This window comes from Osmia bicornis, chromosome 10, assembly GCF_907164935.1.
Source record: "Osmia bicornis bicornis chromosome 10, iOsmBic2.1, whole genome shotgun sequence".
In the NCBI taxonomy this organism is placed as follows: domain Eukaryota; kingdom Metazoa; phylum Arthropoda; class Insecta; order Hymenoptera; family Megachilidae; genus Osmia; species Osmia bicornis.
Window position 1 is genome coordinate 3360216 of NC_060225.1, and position 13065 is coordinate 3373280.

Here is a 13065-nt window from a genome sequence, read left to right on the forward strand (position 1 = left end):
GTAATGTTTAATAATATCTTTTTCAAAACTGATACATATGACATTGAAGTGCTTTTATCATGAAACAGTATGATTATTAAATTCTCATTAATGTCAATTTTCTCTGACACATGAGATGTAATTTTATTAATCATTAACAAAATCTAGATATTTCAATATAATACATTAAACGAAATTAATATATAACCGGAAACTTCGATGTCAAAGTTAATTTGATACTTCGCAAAATTAATTCTGACGTTCCTTGAGTATGGTACATTTAATTAAATACTGAAGCCAATAATTAATACACTTTCTGTTACAATGGAAATGATCATTGTTTAAATTATTCTTTGATTCATTTTTCAATTTAAATTTCCAATTACTACTTTGCATGATTTTAATTTTCCTACATTTTTTTTAATTACTCGATTACATTTCAACCAATTTTAATACTATAATAATTAAATATTTCATCTAAATGTTATATGAGGCAAAATTTTCGTTGAATACCTCAGGCGAATATCTGATGACACGTCATATTATGTTTGAACCCTGTGTCATAGAAAGCAATTTAACACCCATGTTTTGGCATTCCATAATATATAGAGAATATCTAAAGTGGAAACAGGTGTTTCACCATAGCGGTGCATCGACTTTGCCTCCATAAACTGTTCCCAGTTGATTATAGTTTACTATAATGTCTCCTGTTGTTTCTCTATCAATTTCTCTCGTAAACAGTTTCTCGATCGCAATTGCTTCCAAGAAAACTTCCCTCTTCTTCAATTACGGTAATTACCTTCGTGTTGGTCCCGATCTCTGCGTCAATTTTATCCATCGACATATTTCACATTGGTACAAAGTTAATTTCTGATCTGATGGAAAACCGATGCTCAAAGCTCGTCATAGGTGATCATCAATTGTTTTACCTTTTCCTATATAATAGTGTTCTAAACTAAAAATTAGAATTTAAAACAATAGTAGAAAATTTACAAAATGGGAATGAGAATAATCTACGATTAAATTTAATAAATGGCTCCTATTTTCATAACATAAGTAAACACATGTATCTTTAATCTAAATGCAATTTCTTCTACATCAATTTGTCTTAATAAAAACCACGCTGTTTTAGTTACCACGAATTAGAAATGTATTCAGGTTCGTTACACGTATGGGCAACTTTAGCGATAAATAAAGTTTAAAGTTACAACCAGGTGACACGAGAACGCCATAAATCGTTTGATTCTGATCTCTGGTATAACCCCAATTCATGCAGACCACGAATCCTCAGATCCACTTTATAACTTTTCTTTCTTTTTTTATCTCCAAACACTCGTATTCCTCGTACGTGAATCTCTCTTACGTTTCACACGTTTCCCATTTCCTCGGCCGATATATCTCACACCTTTAATCAAATTTACACGACAAAGTTCATCCACTGGAATTCAATTTAATTCACGAAATTTGTTTTATGGAAATTTCTCTTCAGCCCGATAATTCTTGAAATATTTCTGCAATAATTCATTTCGAAGTACCTGAACGTTCTTCGAAACTTTATAATTGTATTCCCGAATAATTTTCCTCCATTTACGTATCGATGTTTTCCATCTGTTAGAAGAATCTCTGCTTGTTATAAAGTTTCTCCGGGTCGTTTAAGTTGAAAAACTTCATACGTTCGTAAATTTTCACGCCTAGCCAATGTCCGAGGATAAAGTTCAAAGACGTTCTGCTTCCGTCGAGGAGAACCGGAACCCTTTCACGACACACCAACCTTTTATGGCGCGTAAAATTTCTAATAGAATTTACTCAGCACTGGGGCGTAACGTTATATTTTATTCTTTTAAGGTCAACGCCCCCTCAATCTTGTATCTTATAAGCTGACTTACATTTTTGTTACCTCTGTTTCCCTTTTTGCATTATCATTATTATAAAGAGTTATAAATATTTCTTTTACAATTTGATAACAATTTTTGTTAAATAAACGATACGATTCATCTACGATCTACAGGATTACAATTAATCACGCGGAAGGTTGTTTAACAAAATTTTATCCTTTTTGTATTTGATCATTGAAGCGAACATTACTGATAAGAAGCAAACGAGGTAGAAGGACGAGATAAGCTGCTAAAAACCTTTGAGAAAGCATTCTTATTCTATTAAAATATCTCCTTATATCCTTGGACAGTGGGAGCTGGGTCAATTATTACCCAGTCCTCTGAAAATTCTTTCATACAAAAGACCTTCATATATGAAATAATATAAAACTAATTAAAAATAATTAAAAATTAAATTTAACCTTTTACCAATTGAAAATTACTAATTTCATTATAAAAAATTTTCTAAATATCAAATAGTAATATTTGAATGTCATTTTCTTTTTTCATAAAACTTACAGAATGTATTATTAACAATTTTTATTTTATTTATTGAAATATTTTGTATAACTGTTCCCTTTAAAACTAATACAACATACCTATAGTAATTTTCCCTAAAATTTGAACAAGTGAAAAATGTTATCAATAAAAACGAAAGAATTTTACATTTTCATATTGTATACACTGTTACATTTCATCGTTATTCATACTTCTGAGTATTCATACATCAAAACTCAACACGAAACTCACTGTATGAGAATGAAATAGGTATTTCAAAAGGTTCGTTGGTTCTGAAACGCACCTTTCTACCGAACAATTTTACAACCTTTTGCTCTGATAGTAACCAGTAAGGGAAGAGTTAGCGTAACGTAATCAGTTCAGCTGCCTTGATAGCGAAACCTTACGATGCTTTATGCAGATTGAGTATCAAGTACGCCATGCAATCCCCCTTGACCCAATTTAACAATCAGAGAAGTGCATTGCATCGTCCCGATTCGGTATTTACTATATGATTTTTACTGTCACGGATAAACGCATTACTCTCAATGTCAAATAAAATGTTTCTATTTCTAATACGACCTACAAGATCTGATTCCAGTTAATCATTGGATTTCTCTGATACATAGTAATAAGTTTATTTATAATTTAAATAGATTTGGAAATTATGGAAGAATATAATATTGCAGTTGCATTCATAAGTGCAATATTTTAAAATAATAAATGACACTGAACGCTTTCAAATTTATATATATATATATATATTAATTTCACAAGATAGCAAATGGAAAATTAAAATTATCCTAAGTAGTATTAATATAATATATTAATTTCATAAGGTGTCAAATAGAACGTTTAAATTACTGAGGAAAATTGCAATTATAATATGACGTATTTATGATCATTTGCAGTGTAACATTTATCGTGTCAAAGATTATGCCAAATCAGGTCCGTTAAAGTCATGAAAGGATCGATATATAGAATGGGTCCGAATGGATCCAGAATCCCCAGTGTCGGGGTTGATATCCGGTAGTAAACGCTCAATCACGTTTCATTACAGCTATAAAATTTTACTGCATCTTGGAAATATATTCTAAATAAATCGTCGTTATGGCAGTATCGTATAGACGGCGAAATTGGATCATACTCTAGTTTCTCATGTAAATTCGGCTGGACTGGATTACAGATATCGTACCACCACAATATAGGTGCACTGCGTATAACCCAGTTCACCGATTGGTAGTTTGCAATCGATTGATCCTTTGTTGTGACAATGGACATAGATAAATCAAGCAAAATGGATCATTTGATCTATAGAAGTCTATTGCTGTTTATTTGGTACACGTGTGAATTTAAAATTAACTATTTGAATAACAGATAAATATCTGTAAAAGTGTATTACATATTTTAATAAATAATTTTATTAATTACCGTGAGGACTTCCTGATTCTCCTTCCCCGGACACCCATCCTTCCCTTTCGACGATAACGAGGAGAATCTCTTTTATAATATTAATATTGTCAAAATTAGAATTTTCAAAATCGCTTTTCCTATATCGCCATTTTCCCTTGGGAAGTCTACTTTGCTCGATACTGTACATATTTTTTGAAATCATTCAATAACGAAACTCGAGTGTATTGAGACAAGTTTTTTTATTTCAAATTCAGCTGTTAAACGTACTGGAAAAGCCTGTCGATTTTCTCCCCAGACACTCAGTGCACATTCGATTCGTTTCGTATGCAAGATGAATCCTCAGGAAGTTGAATCATTTAATATCTGTACCACGCGTCTGCCATCGGTTCGATTGACAGTGCATTTCATGTAGCTAACACGTGAAGCACGTTCCCAAAGGATTAATCAGAAAGCCGGAAGGTACGTTAGCGTATTTCAATCGATCGGGAATGTCGATATGACTCGGGCCAGATATATTCCTGGTGCATTCAATAGATCTGCGGTTGAATGAACCGATATGTCCGAGATAAGCCTGAAAAGTTCATCTTTTTCCTTTCTATTTTACACTGTGACGCAAAATAATTCGCGTAGCTGGAAATTTTGGCAATAATTCTTGGCGCGAATGAAACCATTCGAGATAATATGATTTATTCCACGACTATAATTACACCGTCGAAGGGTGAAATTTATGGACGTTACCGAGTTTCAACTACTTTTTGCAAACGTTATCTAGTGGCTGAAAACTTCTCATCCGACCGTTCCAATAAATTCGCACAATCGACGATAGAACGTCCTAAAGTAATTTCTTTCACTGATATTAAAATGACCATTAAATAAAACTGTAGTCAAAACGGAAATAAAATTGTTTCAATTTTCAAATCCAAATAACAAAGAACGAGAAAATATTCAAAATAAAGGTAAAATGCTTTTCGAATATTTTCCAAGTATCAAAGTTTAAAAAAGAGTAAAAAAAAAGGATCTACCAAATATATCCTGGTTCTTCGTTCAAAAATGCTCGAGGGTTAATAAATGTTTTGCACGTTGACTTGACCCGATCTTAAAAGGTAGTCGGGATAAAAATAGCAAAGTGGCGTCTATCGTAAGGGTACACAGACTCTGGAAGAAGTTACCGTTCGCTGTTGATCGATGCAGTTATTAGTGGACGACGACAGAGTAGCTGTTTTCTTCGAACAGAGGGAAAAGCAAAATTGGAACTTCCAAATACGTGCCACGTTTATCGACCATTTTCGATTCCCTCTAACGATCGTTATTTCCCGATATAGAGCCGATATCTGTGTTCATTTTTCAGTGGATCGTTGATTCGATAAAAATACTTTCCACCTTTGACTCTCGAAATTAAAATCCCTCAAAATTTTCCCCACCATTATACTTATTTAAAAATAAAAATTTCTAAATATTATTCGCAGGAGTTTCTAATTTTATTAAAAATTTGGAACGAGAAAAATATTTCTATTATTCAGAAATAAATTTCCACAGAGATCTTGATTTATTATATGATTTTCCTTGTAACAATATGTTCGAATTGAAGCACCAATTCAGGAGGCAACAAAGGGCCATAGAAATCAAAACTTTCAGCGTTCAATCTCGAAGGAAGACGTTAAAAGCAATTCACGGAGGAATAGGTAGCCAAAGGCGATCACCAGACTCCTTTGTTTCAGTAGGAAGGGCAAGAATGGATTATAAGATAGCTTTATTCGGAAACTTATGCACGACGCTGCTCCCAACGATATATCGTTTGGCATTCCGCCACTTTCTCAAACCGTGTTGCTTGCCCCTGCCTTTCTATTTCTCTCGATCGTCTTTGTCCGCAAAGTACTCCAAGTTCCCGAAACATTTGAAATTGTAGTGTTCTATGGCAAAAATTGCAAACGGAAGTTGAACTGTCTTAACGTTTCTATAAGCAGAGGGCACAGAGACGTTGTAATCCAATTTTAAACGACTTAAAATAAGATATCTGAATATTAACACGTACTAAAAAAAGTAATTTAATTCGTTAAATATGTAGGAGTCTGAATAATTATTGAGTTATACTACTTCCACAGTTATATATGCACTTATGGCTGACTTGTACCACTGAACTAGGTTGCCTCTGAAAGTTAAACAGTCTGACATAATTTCATGACATAAAAGTACTGCAAAACAGCATGTATGGCACATCAACTTAAAGCTTGAAGCTTCAAGAAGATGGGTGGCTAAAGGTTTCATCAATACTCTTAATACAAAATGGCTGGCAGCTAATTATAGTAAACAATGTTCGATTTAGACATAAGAGAAATCTGATACGTTTTTATGACAGAAAAGTAGCTCAAAATAACAAGTGTAATACATCAATTTAAAGCTTAAAGTTTAATAAAAATTACCATATAAAGCTTTCGTCAACATCCTTAATATTGAATAAGAATTGTACGTTCGTTAGTGGACAGTACTAAAATGTAAACATTTGATGAATCAAACATTTTGCATTAACAATATCAATAAACCATTTACGTAGTTATTTTTATTATTTCTTAAGCTTTAAATTGATATGGTATAAGTACTGTTTTGTAGTACTTTTATGTAATAAAATTATAAGAAGGTTCATTTGACTACACGTCCCTTTTGTGGAAATTCATATCCAAATTGAAAGTCCTCGTGGTTAGTGTACACTGTCGTATCAAAAGTAATATCGCACCTTTAACTTCTCTACAGACACGTTCATTCATTCGCGACAAGACAGAAAAGAGAAGCCATAGGGAAGTCGGTATTTCTTCACGGGGGGTCCAGGTTGTTTAATCTTCTCGTCTTGGTTCTGTCGTCTTCAAACTTTCCGCCTTTGTCGTTTTTACTCCCTCTGCGCTCCTCGCCACTCCCTTTGACTCTTCGCCTTTCCCCTCTTAACTATCATCGTCTGCCTCTCGACTTTTGACCTCGTACTACATTTTCTCGTGTTGCCCGTTTCCTGATAATATCTGCTCACTGTCCCCTGTCACGTTTGAACTTTACACCGAGACCAATGCAATCAACGATTAATGGCGCAAGGAGTAACGTCGATGTAATCTCTCTTCTTTAAAGCTTACAAAAGGATCGAATATTTCATTTAACTTTCATGGAAGATCTTTCTTCTTGGAATTGTAGTAAGATTATATATTTTTGAAATAAGTACGTCAAATTTGGATAAGCAGATTTTTACAAAATTTAATTATGCAAAATTGTCATATTGTAGCTTTTGAAAATTCTTGATGAAAAGTTCAAATTTTAGAAATAACATTCAAGCCATTTAATTTTCAATTATAATAATATATCTCTACTTGCATAAAATATTCCTATTATTGTATTTATCATTTTAAAAATCTCAATTTTATTTCATTTTGTCGCCGGAAATAGAATCACAGAATATTCAGTTACTTCCATATAAAACTTATTCCACGAGGTCATCGGTGATGTAGCTCGTAAATACACTTTTGTGTTGGTGCATAGAAGATGGTTAGCGTGGCCAGTAAAATTTATCGCGGCTTTTCTAATCTGTATATCGTAAATTACCGTCCACCGCGAACGCAATCATTCTTGTGGACGAGATCGTTGCAATTTCCGGTGGAATCGCGTCCAGATTCGCCTGTACTCGCATTAGACTCCCAATTAGCAATTAATAGTGACCTAATTGCCATTGCTGGCTTTATTAAATGCATGCACTTCAATCGATTGACCCGATCAACACTTTCCAACACTTCAATTCGATGATACACGTTTTCGAATTAAACCTCAGTCTCTGACATCTTTATGGTCTGGTCTTTTTCCAAAATTCGATCTGTTTGGTTAGCTGGGAGTTTTTCTGGGAGGATTTATTACTTGGAGAAGTAACGTTGTTGCTTCTTTATTGATGATCCTTTGATTCTTTTTACATTTTTATTTCCGCATGCAAGTTAATTTTCTATTTAAGAACCTCAAATGATTTTAAAATTTAAATGAAATTAGAAATAAAGAAAATTAGAATTAGAATTAGAATTAGAATTAGAAATGGAAATTAGAAATTACAAACCAAAAAAGAAATTAGAAATTAGAATTTCAAACAATTTAAAAATAGACAGTAAGTTCCAAGTTAGTTATTTTAAGCCGACAATAAATAAGAAAATGGTTAAGGCAGGTTTTTCTTCACATTCACAAATTCTAATTCAAATAAATAAAGTACTGGAACAGTCTACATTTTCTTGTTATTTTGTACAACATATTCCGGCTTGTTCGGAGCCATTATTTTACCAGGAACTTGAGATAGCTCGAAGAGAGACGGATTAACCGAAAAAGAAACACTTTTGAACACTGGTTGTTTTCCAACGAGACGAAAACGTCACCCGAAGCTCCGCGCTCAAGACGGCGAAAAATCTTTCAAGGACCAAAGAATGTGGGTCAACGCATACCCTGTTTTCACATTCGTGCTATTTTTTGGCAATCCTGGCGCCACGATCATGCGAAAACACGATTTCCGATTTTGAAATTTATTTCAAAATTATCTGCATCGAATGTCAAACGCAGTCATCCAAAATATTGGAAACGAATTACTCCGGTTTTGAAAACTTTTGCCAAACTGCCGGATAGATAAGTTCCAAAGTGCTTTTACCAAGAATTTCTCCGTATTGAACATACGCTTTTTTTTCACGATTCTCATATTCTTATCGACACTTTTCGCGAACTTACATACAAGAGTTTGCATTTACATCCTCTCAACAACGATGTTCAGAGAGCTTTTAGCCGCAGGCATTTCTTCCTACGTTCCTATGATATGTTTTATATTCGAGAGCGATCTACCTGAATCGCAAAATCGTAAAAACGACACAACTATGGTTGCGCGAAGAAAATGCAAATGCAAAGAAAAAATTATATAAATATTTTTTATCTATTTACTAGTATTAAGCCTTTTATTAAAAAAGAAATTGTCACAGTGGACGATTAGTGGATTGCAATTAATTTTTTATTTTTTATTACCAACAATTAATAAATTTCTAGTCTAATCTTTTTGTATATTATAATTAATAAAATGCTTAAATGAATTTCATAAATTCATAGAGCAGAGATCGACTGAAATATATCAATTTTACAAGCTACTAATTGAGCTGCCTCTAAATCGTTTGAATAAATTCATTCGCATGAAAGTTTTAACGATCATAAATATATAGGAATTACTAACGCAATAATTTAACGATGTTACTAAATACTATTCACAAAGTTTTAATAGGTTGGAACATATTAATGGATATGATATGTGAATACTTGTTTGCGGTTTCCGCTCAAATATCTGCATCGTATAAATTGGACAAATATCGTAAGGTCGTTTGGTATCCTTTGATTTTAATTATCCTGCGGTTTCGTTGTTTCTCGTTTGCGTTAATCGACTTGGCAAATTGGACGATTTCCATTTCAATAAAAGCTACATTTATTTTGTAAATTGATATCAATTCCTCTCATTTAAAATAAAATGGACTGTTAATTTTACAACTTCATAAATCTACTATGAAATAGTATACATTTAAAAAATTTATTTTAACAAAAATGAAATTATATTTTGGTAATATCTAAACTACACTTTCGATTATTTATAGAATATTAGATAATGTAATTAGGGACAAATTAGGCCTTATATAAATAAAAAAATTCTATTTATAATAATAATAATAATAATAATAATTCAAATTGTGATTTTTTTTAATGTGCTTTAAAACAAATACAAATCAAGCTCTCTCATATAATCTTTAGTAATATTATTTTATAAAGAAAAGAATAGTCCATGATTGAATTTGAATACTGGAAGGTGTTAATAAAAATTTCTTGATTAGATAATTACCGATACTAAAAGTCCTAGCTATCAAGAGAGCAAAATATGGCGAAGTCAAACTATAGTTAAACTTGTTCGAAGTACAATGACTACATCTCTCTCTTACCATCAATGCTAGCATGAATGGCTGCTGAGAGATACCCTTTCAGCTTTTAGAAGCGACAACTCGTGACAAACGTCTTTATATCTTCGAGCGGCTTTAGAATCTTCGCGACGGCCTTTTAGAGACACCCTACCCTGCCTAACAAGTTTTCGCGATGAATCCTGAACGGTTCACTTTCAAACGCACAATTATAAACATATTCCACAGGGATCATTTTCTTTCACAATTTCTTGATTTCCAGACTAATATTTTCTTCCATGGAAGGATCAAGATAACAGCTTACTAGGGACAAGTTAGTGTCAAAAGCTTCTACAATTTTGATTTTATGCTCTTTGGAAAATTAATTTGTTGCCTTAACAAAAGATTACAAGTTTTCATTAGCAAAGAGAAAAGGAAGATTGAATGACAACGAAAGATTGATGGTTTGAAGAGGAATGCTTAAGTGAAGATGATTTATAAGGGTTGGATTCTACTCACCAGCAACCCTTGCCTCTTTACACGCCTCGTACATGTCCTGCTTAATTTCCGGATTGTCATCTGCAATTGTTTCGCCAACAGTGACGAATCTTTCGACCGCCAGGTTCACTGCTTGCCCGACTCTGGCGACCGCACGGAGACTTCTGTCCGAACATAGCGGACGTTCCCTGTGCGACACTAACGTCGAGATCTGAAACATAAACAAAAACAGATTACAGAATTGTTTGGACGCGTAAATTCCTCAAGAAAATAGGTATGTTTGTATAGAGACCCCGGTAACTGATTGGCAGTTTTTTATTTTTTCATGCAGAATCACCTTTTTTATGATTGTAATTAATTATGAGACAACCAATATAAAATCTACTTTTTGCAGCAAGCCACAGATTTATTATTTAAAAAAAACATCTGAAGAAAAATTTTTAAAGGAACAGAAGAAGAAGTTGATAATAATTAACTGTTCACAATTGGCAATACCCCTTCTCAATTACAGAGTGGAAGAAACAAAACATATTTCTACCCTAATTGGCGAACTACCAATCCCGGAGCAACATCAATTCTAAAATAATTGCATACAAAACAAGGCAAAGCGCTCGGCACAGAGAGGGTAGAGCTCATTATTAACCGAGCTCAAGTCAGTTCTAATTAACGTTGCATTTCGTGGTGCGTTACCATGAAAAACAAGCGTGCCTGATACGCGTGAAGCCTTCCATCGTATGTAATGGAAAGCAGCCATGCTCGAATTGTTTTGTCTGCTGTCTAACGACCAGACAGCGAACTCCCCCTTTCTCGTAAACGAAGAACGGGTATTCAAGAAAGCTGCGCCAGAGTAACCCCGTTAGCTTGGCCTGTAGCTCGAGGGTTCACCCAGGTCGCGCCTATCCTATGCACCTCATTTTCAACACAATTAGACAATGCATTTAGCCGTCACTCGTTTTTTTAACGAGTTGATTGCCGTGGGGCCCGTTGCTACGAATATCATTTCGAATAATTAGAAAAATAAGAGAAAAATATCGTAGATTCCACTGACATTACACTGATCGTTAGAATTTTCGAGGGAAAGTGATAAATTAAGAAATTAATGTTTTATGATTTGGATAGAACACAAATTACTGTACGGTAAAGAGCCGTCGACGCGGCGATTTTAATTTTAAATAATTACGAAATGAAGAGAATGAAAAAATACTGCGAGCATCACTGAAATTACACTGGTAATTTCAAATTTCAAGTGGAATTAATAAATGAAATGAAAAAATTAATGCTTCATGTTTCAACGAGAATACAAGAGAAGAGTCCTTTATGCATGAATTTATTTCTGGATAATTAAGAAATCAAGAGAGAAAAATATTCCATCAGCGAAGTAATATACTACAAAATAAATTAACATTATTATTATCTCATTAAGATTAAAATTTTTGCATTATTTTTATTGATAAGGAATGTCGGTTTATTCGCTGTCTATGATTGGAGCTTACAATTTACCCAGTAAAATTTATTTAACACACAGTATCATTATTTCCACTACGATAGTCAACGTGTTAAACGATTCCACCTTCCATCGTACAAAAGCAAGGATAAGAACAGGGTTAAGGCGTTCGCAGCTTTGAACAACAAAGAAGAAGAAAGTCCTGAAGAAACTCGCACAAAGAAGGATGAAAAATAGGCCAGAGGCAGCGATCGCAAATAAAAGGATAACAGGCAAATGCAGGGATAAAATAGCGATAAAAAAAAGGGAAAGAAAACGAACGATTCAGGCAAAGACCGTGTCATTTGTAAACGGGGTGAAGGGAAGAGTTGGCAGCGACGGAAGAAACGGAAGAGAAATTGACAGGGAGAAAGGCGGGGAGAGGGTTGGAAATATCGAGAAAGGGACGGATCCGAAGGTATTGTTTCGCGAAGTGAATGCGTACAATCGAATGAACACACACACACATATACACGCGTTCATAGAAACGTTGATGCACCATTACACAAGCGATCTTTACACCTACATACGGTTCACTTGTTCATGGGTCTACGGTGCCACCCATTGTCAAATGTCGCTTGTCGAGGCAAATGCAACGATGTTACACAGTTCTATGTATAGAATGTAAGCCATAGAGTAAATCAATGTTTTTTTAAATATTGATTTGTACGGACTGATACCATCTGTACATGTCTATTTATGAAAAGAAGAAATGGTACGCTGCATCAGCCATTTTGTATTACGAATATTCATGAAATGTTTGTACAGTCAGTTTCTTGGAATCTTAAGCTTTAAATCGATATATCATATGTGCCATTCTGACATACTTTTATGTCATGAAATTCTGTTAGTAAGTAGTAAGCAGTTTAAGTAGTACGAGAACATAATTAGTCAGACATATAGAAAAATAAACTCTAACACGATTTCATGACGCAAAAGATTAATTCAAGTGCACTTATGATACATCAATTTAAAGCTTAAATATTGCTGAAAATGGCCACGTAATTGTTTTATTAATATTCTCAACACAAATTGATTGGTTACCAATTAAAGCAAACAATGATCGATTTGAAAACATCAGAAGTTTGATACAATTCGATGTCATAACAAATGTACTATAAAATAACATATTTTATATAAATTTCAAGCTTGAAATTTACTGAAAAAGACTACAATAAATGCTCAATTAAAATGTGATTGTACAAATGTATTTAAATTGATTTAATAAAACTTCTTGTTTCTTAAAATGAAAATTAAATGATTCGTTTCACTATGACTTTTATCCTTTACATGTTTCTGTACGTATGGTTGTGTGCAATGTGGCCAATGCATTTTTCGCTTCACCCCGAGAAGGACTTATTCCATCTCATTCGTCGAGCACGTAGAAAATTTTAAT

The 13065-nt window shown here is 33.5% G+C and overlaps 1 protein-coding gene across 4 annotated transcripts in view; it reads right to left on the reverse strand.

The window, feature by feature from the left end:
* LOC114874370 (alpha-catulin) overlaps positions 1-13065 on the reverse strand; it is a 55038-nt gene that overhangs the window by 14211 nt on the left and 27762 nt on the right. For all 4 annotated transcript variants that reach the window (XM_029183574.2, XM_029183572.2, XM_046287364.1 and 1 more), the window contains one exon: positions 10208-10397. In XM_029183574.2, the coding sequence (XP_029039407.1) occupies positions 10208-10397 (190 nt within the window). The remainder of the gene's footprint in view (positions 1-10207; positions 10398-13065) is intronic.